Source organism: Varanus komodoensis, unplaced genomic scaffold, assembly GCF_004798865.1.
Source record: "Varanus komodoensis strain SLA01 unplaced genomic scaffold, ASM479886v1 scaffold17, whole genome shotgun sequence".
In the NCBI taxonomy this organism is placed as follows: Eukaryota; Metazoa; Chordata; class Lepidosauria; order Squamata; family Varanidae; genus Varanus; species Varanus komodoensis.
Genome location: NW_025335505.1, coordinates 11,290,665 through 11,308,939, shown reverse-complemented (window position 1 = coordinate 11,308,939; position 18,275 = coordinate 11,290,665). Strand labels below are relative to the sequence as shown.

At 38.4% G+C, this 18,275-nt stretch overlaps 1 protein-coding gene across 3 annotated transcripts; it reads right to left on the bottom strand.

Annotated features, from left to right (window-relative positions):
• Positions 1-917: 917 nt before the first annotated feature.
• On the bottom strand, positions 918-16,338 carry NAPG (NSF attachment protein gamma). Of its 3 annotated transcripts, none has more exons than XM_044426450.1 (12): positions 16,241-16,338; positions 15,142-15,209; positions 13,541-13,625; positions 11,073-11,090; positions 10,388-10,418; positions 9,471-9,580; positions 9,299-9,365; positions 8,147-8,217; positions 7,057-7,135; positions 5,383-5,462; positions 4,436-4,565; positions 918-3,141 (listed from the first exon to the last, which is right to left on the bottom strand). In XM_044426450.1, the coding sequence occupies exons 1-12, from the start codon at positions 16,294-16,296 to the stop codon at positions 2,992-2,994; spliced, it is 945 nt and encodes a 314-aa protein (XP_044282385.1). In that variant the 5' UTR covers positions 16,297-16,338; the 3' UTR covers positions 918-2,991. The 3 variants fall into 3 exon arrangements, with proteins under 3 accessions (XP_044282385.1, XP_044282387.1, XP_044282386.1); XM_044426452.1 differs by lacking the exon at positions 16,241-16,338 and adding an exon at positions 15,735-16,009; XM_044426451.1 differs by lacking the exon at positions 16,241-16,338 and having other exon boundaries at positions 13,541-14,037; positions 15,142-15,193.
• Between the last annotated feature and the right edge of the window lie 1,937 nt (positions 16,339-18,275).

Genomic DNA, 18,275 nt, shown 5'->3' with positions numbered 1-18,275 from the left:
TCCCCTAAAGGACTCAGTGACTTTCAGAGTTATTCAGAAAATTTCAGTGTTCACATTCAGTTATCTATTTGAGCCAAATATGCCCTAAATTGCCCTTGGGGTTTCAAGAAATCCGTATCTTTTATCTGACAAATAATTATAAAACAGAGGGGGAGGGAAGGTGGGGAAAAGGGCAAACTCTAAAAAACTTGAATTGCTGAATTGTATAACTTTTAAGAAACAGGGAAGTAAACTTCCTAGGCATAACTTAGAATCTGAATGAGTCTGACCTAAGTCCTTGACCATTATTTCTTAAGAATATTGACCAGTCAGGCTTCATTACTTCAACATCAAGTCAGCCTTTTCCTCCCACACCCTTCTCTTCGCTGCTTCTTTAAACATTGAGCTGATGAGATCTGGAGATCTTGAAAGTTTGCCCAACATTGTACTATTTGATTAATCTCAGTAAAGGTATTGTTTGACCATGATTCAGGAATTCAGAATGAAATTATATGTGAACATCATCATCCAGAGAAAACACAATCACTTAAATCAACAGTTCAAAAAGGCCTGATTTTGCTAAAGATGGCAAATATTCGAATTCACTGCAAGCTGTAAGCAGATTTAGAGTGCCATCCAGCGCGGCTGCCCCCAAGTTACCAAATTTAGCAGATTATGGGCATCTAATAGAGAAGCTGCAGCTAGAAAGAAGATCCCAATGTAACCCATGGCCATCTGGACAGGATCAAACAGCTGTAGAATTGTGCTGTAAATAATACCCACTGCAAGAATAATAGATTTGTAAATATGCCCAAGTAAATGTTATCTATTGGGTGAATTCAGTAATTCAACTCAATCAAGAACCATGTTTTGCCATTTCATTAGAATCTGAATATACCAAGAAATCAGGATGAGTGTGAGCACTATAAACACAGAGAGAAGGTTCAATATTTTAAACTTTATTTTTCATGGGTAACATCCAGAGCCTCTTAAAGAGGCAGGAGCTGTAGGGCAATTACATTTTTCATACTCTATCACATCCCATAGATAGGCTGGGCAGAGTTACAATAAAGCACAAGGTTCATGTTGCATAAAACATGGTTTATACAGCATCTGGACATACAAACAAATCATATTCAATACAGTTATTTATCCATAATATTGAACTATATTTTAGCATATTCATGCAAACAAACTGTTGCTTTGGCTCTTAAAGCACTGACATTTCACAAAACTTCCCTCCTTGCTGCATTTCTCATTTCAAATGAAGTATGCACAATACTTCAGAAAACAACTACTAAACACATATTAAAGCATGGATTTTTAAACATTTCAAAAAGGTAACAGGCTCTCTATTACATTTTTGTCAGCTAAAATAAAAGGGCAGCAAGTCAAATGGACATTGCCCATCTATCTTCACAAATTTTGGTCTTGAATGCATCTACAATCCAGTATTAAAACATTGTTTTCACTGCACACAGTTTCTGTTTTATATCCCCGGAATTTTCCAGGCCAGATGAAAACAGGGAACGTTTAACTTGGGCCTAGGTTCATAACTCATACACTCAGTGGGTAACGAAATATATTTTCACAATCTTCTGAATATGGGGTTAAGGACCTACAGTCTGAACACAAAGAAGCATCCTACAGATATATTCCTTCTCTAACATAGGTTTTGTTAAACAAAGCATAGGTTTTATTAGACAAAACAGCAGCATCTGTGTTAATGATAAAAGATATGTTAACCTAGGGTGGAGGATGCTCTTAAGAAATTGTGTTCTCCGATTTGAATCTATTAAGTCTTATAGTTCAAAACTACTAGGAATGTTATTTAATGTTTTTCATGATCGTTCTGCTGTAGTGTAATTACTTCTCCCCAAAGAGTTTGACAGTTCCTAATGTTAGATGCTCTTCACAATTTACACTGTTCAGTACAGTATCAATATAAATTTGCAGGACTATTAAAAAACCCTTTCACATACATAGATCACAGACATTTTTAAGAACCATCCTGTATTTTGAGCCCCCAATTTCAGTTTTGCCATTTATAGTATTCAAGTCAAGACCTATTTCATGTTCACCTGAATTCACTTAAGGAAAACTGCAGTAGTGGTGGGGAGAGATAAGCAGGAGCAGATGCACAAGTCTCCAAGGGACTCAAAGTAATCTTACTTGACACTTTGGTAAACTTTCCCTGTAAATCTGACATCTACTATAGCAAAGTACCATCAAATGTTGAAAGACTCTAGCCCACTGGGACTCAAGAGTGTATTCATTACAGGAAATAAAATACAAATAATTTGCCACTATTTGCACTCTAATGCTCTGGATTCTTATCTTTTCAAAACGAAGTCCTGAAAATTCCATAGCTAAAGTATAATTTATCTAGAAAGGGATATGGGTTTATTTCAAGTTTATCTATAATAAATGGAAAGGCAGTATGTCTGTAGCAATTAAAGTTGCTAAAAAGCATAGGCTGTGCTTTCCTGGCATTAGCCAGACAGCTCCTATACACATGCAAGCGTGTGCTCCCAAATATTGAGCTTGTAGGAAGAGAGAATCTTTCATAATCTAAGGTGCTTTCACATGGTTTAGTTGTATGGTTCAAAAGTGCAAAAATAAATAAATGCATAACTCCACAGCTCTAAGAACCTCAACCTTCTGCCGGGCTGCCGATTTATACTGGAACATGAAACAACGGGCCATTCACTGAACAGGCAGTTAGAGAGAAATAGCAAAGATAAATTCCACCTCCCAAACTTCCCTTTTCAAGATGACTACAGCTTTCAAATTCTTCAGTTAAGTAGATGTGCCAAAACATTTAAGTTTCAATAGTGTAACCAAGATACATTTCCATTTGTACAGCCATGCTTTTTATACAAGCATCCTGAAAGCTGACATCATCTTTCATGTGCCATGATTGCAAGGAAATAATGGTAATCTGGGTGCCTTTGGAATTGCTCAATGGCCAGAAACAGCTGATCAGATATCCGAGAGCAGAGTTAACTGGAGTTAGCACAGTCCACCAGCATATTCGTCATCTTCCTCATTTCCATGAGAAGCTGCTACAGCTGGTCCACCTGCCTTCCCTTGTGGAGTAACTGGGGATTTCTTCTTTACACCACCTCCTGGGACAGTCAATGAGAGACCAAGCTTTGCATACTGGCAAAGAACAAGAACAACAAGATGTTTGTATTTCTTGTATTAGTTATTTATATATAGTTACATAAAAGCATTTAAATCAAGATAAGTTTCCAACATAACAACTGAACGGTAAATGACAACATTAGTCTAATAAAAACTGTTTGCCTGCATCTTACCATGCATCTCATCTGTACAATGTGTAATTGCCCTTGAAAGAATACTGTAATATTACACTAAACGTACAGGTGCTACACTGGATGGAGTCCATAGGTCTGTGAGCAAAGTTCTGCTAACTGATTCTTGGTTCTACAAACCAATGGGCAGGAATGTGTAATGGTTTACAAACAGGATATACAAGCCAGCTTTAAACTATGGCTTCATCTTTGTTCTTGTTTGGAAACTACTGAGCACAGTTTCTCAGTGTGGATATAATGCGAAACTATGGTTGTAACTAACTTGCTGTTCCAATGTACATTTGAAGACAGAAGCAAAGCGACTGCAGAAGGCCTGAGATTATTATGCAAGATTTGATTGTTCAAACAAAGCCACAAAGTTCCAAATAGTCCTAACATAATTTAAGTATTACAACCAAATGTGTTCCATAGTTCAGGACTTTGGAATGCCTTACTATCTCAAATACAAATTGTTTCATTAAGGATCGGCACTTGAAAAATGTCTGCGGCAACAAATGACACAAAAGAAATCCCTTCCAATTTCTTTTCTTAGACCAATGGAACATTGTATCTTCTTTGCTCATTTTGTTCATCAACAGCGGCTACTACCTCATTCCTTCAATTACACAGTAGGACCAAACTTAATAGTTTCAAGTGATTTCACAGTTATAGACTCCAGGCAGACCTTTCAAAATCCTCCCAAGGCAACATTACAATTTTGAGAAAAAGTAATGAAAAACTGCTATCTATTTTCCACAAGGTCATTCATCAACATGATCACAAACCATGCAAGACAAAGTCCATCTCCGCAGCATTAAATCAACACTAAACCAACATACATCAGCCAGTCTTGTTACAGCAGGAAAATGTCCCCCAAAAAGTTGAAGAACAAAGCAAGAGGACATTTGAGTGCCCAGAATCCATTCCAGCTTGACAGAGTATCATAATGGGACAGGAAATTGCTACATTGAAGTAGAGTATTGTAATGCAGTACTAGTTAGTGTTAAATATTATCTATCAAGGGCACAGTGGTTAGCATCGTTTTTATCCTGTTCACAAAAACAAAAGCTGTTTCTTTCAATGAAAAAAATCTCAGTTTGTGCTACAAGTTGTTCAGAAAATCAAAGGCACCAACTTACATCATTGTCCATGTATTTAAAGAGTGGTGAATTGCACACATCTGATACCTGGTCCTGGTCTTGCTGATCATACCCCTCTAGAAGTTGTTCCAAAGCTGCATAGTCTTCACTTTCTGTGAAGCCTGGTATGCTGAAGTGAGGGAAACAACATTAAAAATCAGTTCACTCAGGGTTCAGTTACCACATTTCCAAACAAAGAAAGGGAAGGTGCAGAATTAGAACTTAGACTTGGGCACCCAAAAGGCTACCTTCTACTACATGCTTCATCTGGACTACTCTTAGTCCACTCCAACTTGAAATTAGATGGTTGACGACCAGGAAGAAAGCCTGTTTAATTCTTTCTAAAGAGGTTCACATAAAACTAGCTGTGATATTTTTATTCACATATTCTAGCATCTAATGTTCATTTTGTGACTGAAGCCTTGATTGTGCTATGTAAGCACTAATTATGAATTTATATAATGTTTTATAATTATTATTGTATATTGTCCATAGTTTAACCTACAGGATGGCCTAGAAGTCTGTTAATTAAACATTAAAACTAAATAAATTTGGTTCAGACAACTTTAAGCCAACAAATGATTTGCCCAATTATACATGTCTATAAATTAATATCAAGACAGATTAATTTATTCTCAAGCCTTTAAAAGCGACAAGGTTTTCAACAAAGTTTGTCTCATACTTTTATTCTTTTTAGAATAGCTCCAAGGAAATGAGTAAACCAAGTCCTATTCATTTCAATGAGTCTACTCCCAGTAGATTAGATACATAAGATACAATTCAGTATTTCCCAAAATCATGACTTATTGGAGAACCCTGAATTTAGCATTACCCTGACATGAAATATACACAAATACAGATGTGCTGCATTTCTGCATAACAAAGGTCATATGGGCTACAACCATATTTTGTAAATTGAACAGCAATCAGGCAGATAAATGACTTACCTATAGCTTTCCCTGACACATTTTTCTGCAGCAACGTAGTCATTTCTGTGAAGATGAACTAAGACCTGAGCAATTGTTTTCTAAAAGAGAGGGGGGAAAACTGATGATTCTCGTAACATGTCTGTAATCCATTTTTTACAGTTCAGCTAGTTAACACAAGGAAAAACCCATTTCTATCAAAGAGAGGAGCACAGCAACTAACAACAAACCAAGCAACCCTCTTCTTCTAAGAATAGTTTTTTTAAAAGGCATACACCAGAATAGAGACTTTCTTGGGTAGCTAAGGATTATCAGCTCTCTCAGAAATAGCAACCAGATAGCTGGACACTGCATAAATTTGTAGATTTGGAGCCTTAATGTTCAAATAACTTTTCACAATTGTTCTGAACCTACCAAAGCCAAAAGAAAAAGGCTCCAAACATCTGAATACTACTTAATTCATTTCAAGTAGCTTGCTTACACCCAATACACATTTAGTACAATGTCTATACAGTGATCATGGCAACACAGAGCTAGACTTCCAATCAAGACAAGGTAGCTTCTTTTTTTTTTTTTTTTTTAATTGGCTGCCATTTCCTAATCACCTGCCCAAAGGCACAGCTTTTGGTGTTATCCAAACATGGGTGGCATGGTCAATTTGACAGGGAAACAACTCTTAACTTATCCTATAATATGGTGTGTGTTATTGGATGGTTGCCACAGTGAATTATTTGGTTGTGTGACCTGACACAGTACTTGTGGCTGAAAAAAGACAGACTGTGTTTACACATCATGCTAAGTCATCCTGTGAAGGAGCCATGGCAGCCACATGCACTCACATCAGCATCATTTGAGTTTTGGAATCGCAATACAAACAGTATTTTATGCCACGCTTAGTAAGGTTTGGTAAAATACACTATCATTTAGGGCTCCCACAGCATGGCATTATTGTTTTATCAACTTTATTATTCTAATATGGCACAAACCATTGAGCGAGAGTCTCACAGTCATGGTCAAGATGATTCCCAAAAGCAGAATAAGTAAGGACTGCTAAATATGAACTCAGCAAATAGTCCAAATAGGAAAAAATAACAGTTTTGCTGGGTGAGGAGAAAAAATAGAGGCAAAGGGAGTAACTTGCCTACTATGAAAATACTCAAAATATTCTTTTCAGCATTTATGGGCCTTTTTCACAACAAATGGAAAGATAAGGTTTTGTTCTAAGCCTCTTGTTTTTTAAAACTTGCAGTTACTTTAGCACATTATGTGCATGGCTTATAGTGCAGTCATTTCAGCAGGGGTAAGTTAAGTTCAAAGTGCTGAGAACACATCAACTTTTCACTGGACTGCGGGTGGGGGGCGATGTGAGGAGAAGCAGCCCACTTCACGGCCATTCAAACCTCATCAGTAATGAGAGTCTTCTGGAATTTTTTATAATCACTCTATGGGAATACCCCAACTATTGATAGAGGGTTCAAAAGTATTCTAAAAATTAATAATATAAATCCCATAATCTGAACCCATTTTAAATCTTCCAGTTGCTTACAACTGCAGAGGCTGCAGAGACATAATGAATTCCAAACAGGCATTAATCTAATGCTGCTTAATTAAAAATGAACCACAATATAGAATAATTTAAAAGAAATACCAGTTCTCACACTAGCCAGAAACAGAAAAAGAGACCGAACTTTATACCTTGTAACACGTTGGATAATTTTCAATATCTTTATAAATACTTTTCTCTTTCTGAATAGATACTGCAGCCTCATCTAGTCTGCAAGACAAGAATGAACAGGAAAGGTACACTTAATGAAAATGTCTGGGAAAACCATCCTACCTAAATGTCTGCTTTCAAAGTGCTCAGCAACACAAAAGCCATTAGGTCCTTGTGGGCCAGTAGAACAACCCACAGTGAATGTAGAAATGCCAATCCAGGAACCACTTGCTTATAATGGCTCATACCAAAAATAATGGAAATGTCCACAAGCCAGACCAGATTTATGCAAAGAACAATTCATATTTGGATGACTGTTTCTAATACAACCAGTTGGACACTGCACCTAGTAGGATATAGTTGGTGTGCATTATTAAACATGACATATCAATTAGAAGAAATGTTTTTCCTCTGTGTACTTTAGTCATGTTAGCCCCAGTTCGGCATGAGCAACAGCGTGTCTTGTCTCCAAAACCCAGATTCAAAGGTCAGGCTATCTTTACTGCAGGAGAAATAGCCTGTTCATATTTTTTTAAACATGCTGAAAAATGAACTTCAGCACTACAGAGGAGGAAAATACCTGGCATTTCAATATCACACACAGTATATAATAATTTCTATACTTGTGAAGTAATTCTGGGGTAAGGAATAGCTTTGCACATTTTCACCTTTTTGCTGTTGTTTAGAAACATTCTGCTTGTGTGTTCTCGTTTTTAAGTTGTTTTTTTTTTAAAGATCCTGAAATAATATGCAACAGGAAGGAAGAAGGTTGTCATTTGACACTAATGATGCCACCATCCCTAACCAACTGTCACCCACAAGATTTGAGCAACCACATGCCATCAAGTAGTCACAGGAGATGTAGACAGAGTTATTGCTAGTCACATTATTTAAATGTTTCATGCCAAATAACTATAATGTTCTTCACAGTGCAGAGCTTTCTAAATTTATGCCGCACAGGTAACATGCACGAACTCGTTAGTAGCTGTGTACCTATTATGCAAAAGTTGCATCAGGTGGTAATGCATTCAGTAAGACTTTACTTTTTAAAAAGCAGGTTAAGATGCATACCTACGACTTCTGACTAAAAGCCTTGAAGCCTTCCCATACATTTCAACTGCTTGTCGCAAACGTTCTTCATTCTACACAAGGGAGAGGAAAAAACAGAAGTGTTTGCAAAAATTAAACATTTTATTGTCATGCAGATTCTGTCTGGATTACTGGGAGTAGGTCAGATTAATATGCATGGAGACTTTTATTATTTTTATTAAAATAAACTTTTAATAAAAGGTTCTCCAAGGTTTCAGTTTCATACACAGTTCTGTCAGCAGTAGAACATAAGTCATTGGTCACATTTGTACATCAAGCTAAATTAGTCAAATGAATAAACATAAGCAAGTATTGAGCTGCTATGCTTCCCAATCATCTCTCTTCCTGCATGGCCAGGAAAAGCCTGGAAGATTTTGCTTCCATTTTTGTTTAATCATGATTTGTCATTTCATGCACGTATTTCATGCATATTGTTCTTTCAAACAAACCAGCCACCATCAGCATGGTGTCCTCCAGATATTTTAAACTGCAGCTTCCTTTATCCCAGTCCATTGGCTATGTTTGCTGAGGCTACTGGGAGCTGCAATCCAAAACATCTGGAAGGAACCACAGTTTAAAAGAATATGGACTTTAAAGACAGTGAATGTACTTAACAATCAACCACTCCTGTAGCTTGATAGTACTATGCAAAAAAGGCACAATAAGAGCCAAGGAAAGTTTACTTCAGTCATGCCAATTAGCCCATTCAGTACTTATAAAAGGAGACAAGCAGCAAAAACTCATTTAATAAACACATACTTAGAGACTGTCCCAGCCCCGAAATGTCCACTCTTCTACAACAATGCTTAACTTATTTGCTTTTATTGTCGTTATTTGCTTTTATTTGCTTTGTCGTTATTTGCTTTTCGGCGCCAGGCCAAGACCTTTTTATTTAAACATCATTTTAATTGTAAACATTATTTATTGATTTTATATCTTTGGCCAGAATGTCTCCAATTATATTGTTTTATATGGTTAATGTTTATTTATTTATTGTGAGCTGCCCTGAGGCTTTGGCAAATAGGGCAGCATAGAAGCTTGCTAACTAACTAACTAACTGTTTTAAACAATATCTCCCGCCATTTCAGCCAAATCCGCTTCCTGGGAAACATATTTTCATTTCAGAAGACTTGCCTCAAACACTGATGCTGTCTGCTGATACAGCTGTATAGCCTTGTCTGGATTTATATTTTCTATTACCCTGAAATAAAAATGTAAACATCGTTATTTAACTTGATAAAGACAACCAGAAGAATCAACCTGCTTTTCCAGGTAAGAAATTAATGCTTTGAGATTACAGACATACTTCCCAGCCCGATCTAGAGCAATAGCTGCAGTGTCAGGCGTTCCATTCTCCAGGTACATCATGCTGGCTTTCTGAATCAGTTCCACTGCATCATGATGTTGCTGCATCTCCTGTGAGAGACAGGAAAAGGGCCAGGTTTACCAGGAAGAATGCTACATTAAGGTAGCCCAAATATTTTCATCTAGCCATCACAGTATCATGGGCTTGAAATTGTTAAAACTTTTTCTAAAGTTTGTCACTGATTATCAGTGGGTAATCTTTGGTTAAGAAAAGGAAACAAGCAAAGTGCAATGGAAATTCCAGCAGGATAGATCACTGATGACTATAGATAGTTTTTTGCATGCATGTATATTTGCTTGTTTGTTTTTAATTATTACTGTTTAACTTACATCTGAATGTGTGACCTAATTTGGCTGGAAAACAATGTTTGAGGTGATGTGAAAGCATTATTTGTGGTTGATCCAGCAAAGTCCTCCCACCATGGTTGGGGCAGATTCCCCCTGCTCCTCTGCAAATGTGCCCCAGAAGATGAGAAGCACTCTGGAACAGACTGTATGCATGAGGAGTGCTCAGGGAAAAGGAGAGATAACATGAAGTTGGCCTCTGCAATTCTGGATGAATCCAGAAAAACCTTACACAGTTGTCAATTAGCAAGAAGTAATTAAAAACACCTGAAGACTGCAATTCTCTAAGGCAAATGCAAATAGACATGTTGTGAGATTTTAAATACTAATGCAGTTCTACAGAGTTATACGAAAGCCTGCTGTTATCAATAGGCATAAGCCTATGCTGACGGCCAACAGATCTCCACTGCACGTTTAATGAACTATGAGATGAATACTACATAGGGTAAATATCCAAAATTGTCTTTTAATCAAAAGCCTTCATACAGAAAGTGTGAATGGAAAAGCACGTACTTTTAACATCATACCAGCTTGTTCATAAGCTCTGAAAAGAGGAAAAAAAGTGTTGAATCTAAGCAAATTATAGAAATATATCACGCTAAAGAATATAAATAGACATCTCAATACCAGCAAGAAGAATCAATTATGGCAACAGCATGCATCTTTTTCACATAATATATGGCATACAAGCAGATGCACAGATTACACATATCTGTTTTTGCTCCATATGGCCTGGTTTGATAATGAGAAAACTGCACAAGGATGTGAGTTTCTAAGACTTAGAGTTTCTAAGTCTGCTCTAAGTCTGCTCAGAGACTTAGAGTTTCTAAGTCTGCTGATGAGGAAAGGAATGAGCTCCATTTTCAGACAGCCACTTTATTTATTTATTTATACATACATACATACATACATACATTTATAAACAATATGTGAAAGGAGTCCTGGAAGCAAGGCCGAGATAAAAGTACTCTGGAGGTTTTCTAATAGTATCAAATCCATGCACATTCTGGCTTAACTGAGAACAGTGATATTTCCCAAATTTTCGACGATTTGATTCATTTTCCACAATGCTTGATATACTTTAGTGAGTTCAACTAAATATTTCCTTGTAAAGACTGCATCATTTCACCATTACTCACACAAGCTAATTTTTACATATATTGGGAAGTTTAGTAAATTAAAATGCTATTATACTTACTTTGCAGCATGGAAGAGACTGGATATGTTAATTCAGGTCAAGGACACAAACTATAAAGCTAAGAGTCTGTGACTGTCCCAAAGTCACACTGTGAGTTTCTTGGCCAAGTGGCGACTGGAAACTAGATCTCCCAGGTCCCCAGTCTAGCTCTCTAATAACCAACACAATAAGCGGGCTTTAAAAACAGCTCATACTCAAAGACACGAAGAAATGGGTCATGTACAGGCAAAATGTTTCATAGGCATCAAGTTAAACCTACTATATATATTTCAAAGCCAACATCAGGAGAACAAGTTTAAATATATTCACTGATGATTTAGAGAATTTTGTAATGATTTCTAGAGTTAGTTTGCAAACAACATTCCTTTCTGCATCATGACACACTATTTGTCAACTCACAGAATTTCAAAATGATTTTGGCTGCATCTAACATTCTGTGAGCAGCCTTCCACCAGCATCGTTGGACTGCCCTTGTCCCCAGCACCACCCCTAAATCTTCTCTAGTGGGTCTCCTAGCTGTAGCAAGGAGCAGGGAATATCTTCTGCCAGCACTAACCATTCATTCATTGCTTTGCCACAGAGCCACTAAGTCCCACTGGACACACAGAAGTTCACACTTCAAGACACTGTTACAATAGCAACTACGAGCCACATGCCATACAAGCAAACTGCTTCAGGTCTTCCCCATAGACCTGGAAAGAGAACATGATACTTAAATGTTTAACTAAAACCTTGGAAGCAATTAGTGCCATCTATGCAAACAGAGAACTCAAGTTTCCCATGACCATGCACAGTATTTTAAGAACTAACTCCAGTGGGAATTTGGCTGAGTAGTACTATCATTTAAAAAGATTTATTATATTTATTAGATGCCTTTCTCTAAAAGGAATCAAAGAAGTTTACAGCACAAGTTAAAACATACAGAAATCAAAACAATTTGAAACAGCTAAAAACAAATTAATTAAATGAAGATGTCTCACTGTATGCCGTAAAATGCCTGGGAGCAGAAGTCTTAACCTAGTGTTGAAAAGGTAACAATACTCATTCGAGGCAGACATCACTGAGGTGTGCATTCTACAGTCAGAGGGTCATCACTGAGAAGACTCTTTCCCTTGTTGCCATCCTCCAAAATTCCCTCTGATGCTGATCCTCATGTACACATGAGGTTCCTAATAGAGTACAGACTATTAAAAACCAGATTATTCCTGTCAAGTTAAGGGTGTCCTAGATCACTTACTGAAGCTGACAGGAGACAATCAGTGTCACTGAGATCACCTGAGTCTCCTGTGACAATTAATTAATTAATTTCATTTCTATACTGCCCAGAACCAATGATGATTCCAGGAGTACCTGCAGAATATGAAGCTGCTTGTTCAAAGGCAATGTAACCCCCTCCAGAACTCATGAAACACCATCTACACAGTCAGAAGAACTTCCCACTAATAGCATTTTGGCCTTAACTGACCTTACATTTGTTAACCCTCATCTTGTCTTTTGTTGGCACAGATCTAACATATTCACAGCTTCCCTGATATACATGAAAAGGAAAAACAGTTCCATGCCATCAACATACTGGTAATTCATTCAGAACTCTCAGTGGTCCATTCAATTGTTTCGCGGATATAAAATGGCACAGGACACCAAACTAATCCCTGTGAAATGTGATACTGATGAATCCATAGGGCCAAGTAATGTCTACCCAAAACCATGTTCTAGAGCAGAAGCAAAAGGTTAATATGGAAGATCATAATTTAAACATAAAAGGATATATTCTATGAACTCATCATCCAGATAAATATGAACAAAATTAACAAAAAGCATAGGTTTCAGCAATAAATACATTTTGATAAGTTAAATGAGCTTTATATTGTTGTGCAGTGACAAGCAAAATTTGCTCTCCAATTTCTGAAGTTATTAAAAATATTAAAATGTTATTTAAAAGTTATTACAATTAAAAATCCAGGAAAAAAATTAAAAAGCCTAGCCTGAATGCTCTATGGATGGGTCTACTGTACTCTAGAGCAAAACCATTAAAGCTGTATCTACTGGAACTTGGTTTACACAGAACTTGCATGTGTGAAATGAACACCGTTGAACACCCCCTCCCCATTTTTTTGAAGATGTCACATATACACATGGGAAACTTGTTATTCTAACGTTTTACCAAAAATACGGATGCATCACAAGCTTGGGCAAGCTTGAGTGAGTGGATGCAACTAGAATAGAATCTAAATGCATGAAATATACATACATCACATTCACATGTATTAGACTCCATATGGATGTGCTCCCCAACTGGATGGAACTCTACCTTGTTAGAGCCTATACTAAACTATCCCTACATATGACGACATACAATCATTGTAAGTCTTTAACAGGACAAAAAAGAAAAAGAAAGAAACAAGCACTCCAACATCAATTATATTTTCAATTGCTTATGAGAGAGGTAACAGTTAATGAAAAGATACGCTTTGTTGTTTTCATGGGACAGAGCTTCTCTATAGTATGCTTCTTTTGCCTGATCAAACTGTTTAGCATTTTTAAAGGCGACAGCTAGGGAAAAAAAAAGAATTGTTAAAACATATTGTGCATTATGCTTTGTATTTTCACTTGAATGTACCTCAGAAATAATAATTCCCAAGGAAGCTTTTAATAGATACATTTTTGTATTTATCATTTATTAGGATCACAATCCAGTGGCCACTAAATGATGCCTAGCAAGTCATATAATAGGTTAGCATCCCAGCTCCAACTTGGAAATGTGCTCCAAAGTTTCAGTTGAGACTCGGACCTCAGAAGACCTTTGCTTCATCCTTGCAGCCAATGCAGTTCTTTTCATGCTGGTTGTAGTTCCCACACTGGAAGATTGATCTGAAAACTGATGCCGAGTGGGCATTCCAGGGAGCAGGGAGTTCGTCAGGATACGATGTACCCTGAGTGCACTTCAGCCCAACCTCCTCACAAGCTGTAGCACAAGATTTAATCAGCTGAAATTGGCATGATTGGAGAAGTGGAGAGAAAACCCCATATTCAATAGACGGCCTATAATACTCAAGAGTTCAGATTGTGATGAGCAGCCACATTGGATGATGCTATCCAATAATTATTTATCTGGCCCTTCAACACAATTATACTCAGGATAAAAAAGAAAAAAAGTTCTCTCCTCACATCAACACTTTTATTTTAACAACTTTATAAGCTGGGCTAGAAAAAGTGCCTGGCACAAGGTCATGCAGTGAGTTGAATGGGAATTTGAACCTAGGGGCAAAATGATTTTTATCCTGATCCTATCAAGATTTATTTAATTCATAACCCAGATTATACCATCAATTTGTTATCGTACTGAGAAAATAAAATGTGATTACCCTGTTTCCCCGAAAATAAGACCTATCTTGAAAATAAGACCTAGTACTATTTTTGGTACTTGCTAAAATATAAGACCTACCCCAAAAATAAGACCTAGCTGTGTTTATTCCCAGGGCCAGTCAGGAACATAAAGAGTCTTTTTAAACTTTATTTTTTAACTTAATGCAGTGTGTGGAGGAAACATGCTTATGAAGCTCTGCTCCCTCCACTCCCTGCAGAGGGAGCAGAGCCGCATAAGCCAATGCTTCCTCTATAGCGCCGGCTCCTGTCACAGGTGGAGTGATACCAAACGCACCAAATGTACATGTATTCATGCTGTTGTACATGAATAAGTGTGGATTGTTGTACACATTATAAAATAAAAAAAATAAGACCTACCCCGAAAATAAGACCTAGTGTGTTTTTGTGAGCCAAAAAGAATATAAGACAGTGTCCTATTTTCGGGGAAATACGATAGTTATTTGCATTAATAATTATAATGTATCCAGGCAAATGAAACCAGATTTCAGCATTTTCTAACATTTTCTGGTTGCACTCCTTATGAATACTTATTCAGGAATCTTAGTGAACACCGTGGGGCTTACTTCCAAATAAGCAGGCATTGGGGTAGGATGCAGGAAATGTCTTCCATCTAAAGAGACTAACTAGAACTCTAATGTGCAGAAATGAATTCCTCATGTTTTACATATTTTACAGAACATACCTGCCTTTGAATATTCAGTAGCTGCACTGTCATAATCTGGTTTCCATTTCAATAATCCAGTTTTCAAACTAAAAGGCAAAATAAGACAAACAATTATTAATAACAATCACACCCTACATCCTTTACAAAGGTAATCCAGCAACTTTCATACCATGGATTGTCCTCAACCCATACACTTATTCCCTAATTTTGCTGATCATGATACATCTGGCCTTTATATCATATGCTTCAGTATCTCACTTTGTCTGCTAAATATAAATAAAATATATGTCTGGTTCAATAAGTTGCTCTTAGAAAGACCACAATTCCTCTATGCATTTCACCAGCGGCACAACATATGCTACTATACATGTCCTGACTTCCTATCATGTTGAACCGATGTTCTTTACCCAACAGCTATTGCCAGTACAGGGCCAGAAGGACTACGGGCATGTGTCTATACCAGGCAGTTTCCATATTTTAAAGAAACAGAATGCAAACTGAATGTGAGATGATTGACAGCCACCTATGAGTCAAACAGCGCAAGGTGTGAAGAAACAATGTTAAGATGTGCCCAAAGCAGCCTTCCCCACCAGGCTTACAGCTTGACCTACAGCTTCCAGAGGCCGCGCCCATGGGCCATGCTAGCGGGTGCCGATGAGAGCTGAAGTCCAAACCACCTAAAGGGCAGCAGGTTAGGGAGGATTGATTACGGAAGAATACGGGAAGAAGCGGAGAGCGAAAAGCCTTGTTTCTGAAGTGGATCGTGCGCCTTAACCCCGAGGACTCCCGCTTCAACCCCGGCCGCAGCTCAAGACTGGCAAGCACGACCCCACCGCCGCCGCCGCGCCCGGCGCCCAAACAAGGCGGGACACCAGCCCCGGCGGGCGCTTCTCCTGCCTAAAAGATTCCAGGCGAGCCCATCGGTTCCCCGGGGACGCGCACAAGGGCCCCCTCTCGGCCAGCTCTGCTCCACGGGGCCGCCGCGGCTCACGGGGAGAAGCAGCGGCGCCGCCGCGGCCCGCCAGCCCACGAATTGGGGCGCAACGGAGGGGCTGGCGAGCGGCTTCTCGCCGCTTCCCCCGCGCGGGCCCCGCCGCAGCCTCCCTCGCTCGCTCACTATTTCTCCGCCTTGGCGATATGCTCCAAGCCTTCGTTGATCTTCTGGGCGGCCATGTCGCCTGACCGGAATCACGGGCGCTCTGAGGCGCGACGTCACCGGAGTACGGAACGCCACCGTGTCCAAACGGACGCGAAGGGAGGCGCCCGACTTCGAGCGCCTGCGCGGAGTGATCTAGACCCCCCCCCCCCCATTCTAGACTAGTTTACCCACCTTAGGGCGCTGCTTCTCGATTCACTGTGCTGCCGTTATCATCCCTCGGCGGTGCTTCTAGAGAAGAAGAGGAAGAAGTCCGGCTACGGGGCAGAGTCGGCTACAAAATCGGTCCCTGGGTTGAGACTGCAAACAACCTAGAATCTTGTGGCATCTTGGAAACCAACTAATTGGTTGTAGCATAGATGTCATTGAACGAACATAATCTATTTGCGTTTGATGAAGTGGTCTAGAGACCGTGGAAGTTCGTGCCGTAATCCTTTCTTCCCGAAACTGGTGTCTTTCCGATGTGTTGGATTCATATTCCCAGCATAACTCAGCAGAGCACGTATTTAGCATCAGTCACTGTCACACTAATCTGTCAGTCACTGTGAACAGGACTGACAGATGGACCAGTGGGCATAAGGCATTTCCTATCCTTCTCTGCTTTGTTGGGAAAAAAAAAATCCTACTCTTCTTAGCATTGGCTGATTGACAGGGATGCTGGGAGCTATCAGACTTTTTCCCATCAAGATAGCCATAAGACTGTGCTCTTAAAAGATTTATTTTTCACAGCATTTTCCAGGCGATGTCACGGGAGCTATAATTTGCACCATCCTGAAGAGAGACACTAATCTAGGTGTAACTTCCAGATTTTATGCAAGAAGGTGTGTCTCCAATTTTAAAAAGGGAATCTATATTCTCACAATTTTTAAAAGCAGTTTTGTGCAGCATTATAGTGGATGTTCAGAAACAGAGAAAGTTGGAGATGTTGGCATAAAAGTTGTACTATGCAAGGAAAATTGACATGACAGCATCAAGGGATAACTAACATTGTCATAGACTAACTTATTAACTCATGATCAGTGTGCACTCATAGCTGAGAAAACAGAACCATTAACGGTTATATGAAAAGAAATAATGAATGGAGGAATTCGGTGGTTTCTTCATAACCAGATTAGTACATAGTTTAGTTATAGACTCATTGAGTGCTTAGGGAAGAATAACTGAATTTAGCCATGATACCAACCCATTGATAGCATCTTGTAGGTTTCCACATTCTCTCCTCCCATCTTTCATAGAATTTCTCTCTCCTTCCTAGTTTTAACTAACTATAGTTTGTTATCATGTTCAAATTAGTAAATTATGATTATCTTTTTGCTTTCCATCCAGACTGTAATTTGAAAATGTGACTTGATGGTGAATTAGCACTAAGCATAGTTTTTCAGTTTGGATATCATGGCAAACTATGGCTAATTGTCCTACCCCCCCCCCCCCCACATGCACACACATACTCACACGCACCAGGAAAGAGAAAGCAATTAAGAAGAAGGTCTATTTCAGACTGTAGAGAGGACCAAAAGTGTGATTTTGGCATTACATGTGTACACTGAATTGATCACTTTTAACTTACAAATATGACTAGTAATAGCCATCTTGGGGAAATTTAATGCATCAACCCTTGATGTAAAGATCATTAAATTCTACACTTATTGCAAGTGTAATATAAACATTTGTGCTGGAAATGAGTGTAGCTATTCAGCAATCAAATATTGCAAAGTGTGGCACAGACTTTTATCTGGAGCATTCAGGTGAAAGCAACAACAATTAAGAAATAAACAGATACAATAATTATTGAAAAGGATTCTCGGGCTAAGCTGCAAAATATAATCATATCTATCTCTTTGATCTCAAATGTTGCACTACACCAAATGTTCCTTTATGCAGAAATCCCATATTGGAATACATTTATGCATTGACATACTTTATATCCTCTGCTACTTTTTATCAGTATACAGCCCCCTCATTCATTGCTAATTAGATGTCCTCAAATCACAAAGGT

Excerpts from the sequence above, each read along its gene's own strand:
- NAPG (XM_044426450.1), bottom strand. The coding sequence starts at position 16,296 with ATGGCCGCCCAGAAGATCAACGAAGGCTTGGAGCATATCGCCAAGGCG. Across the intron at positions 15,210-16,240 it reads ATCGCCAAGGCGGAGAAATA|TTTGAAAACTGGATTATTGA; the intron begins GTGAGCGAGCGA and ends TTTGCCTTTTAG. Across the intron at positions 9,581-10,387 it reads AAGCTGGTATGATGTTAAAA|GAGATGCAGCAACATCATGA; the intron begins GTACGTGCTTTT and ends TGTCTCTCACAG.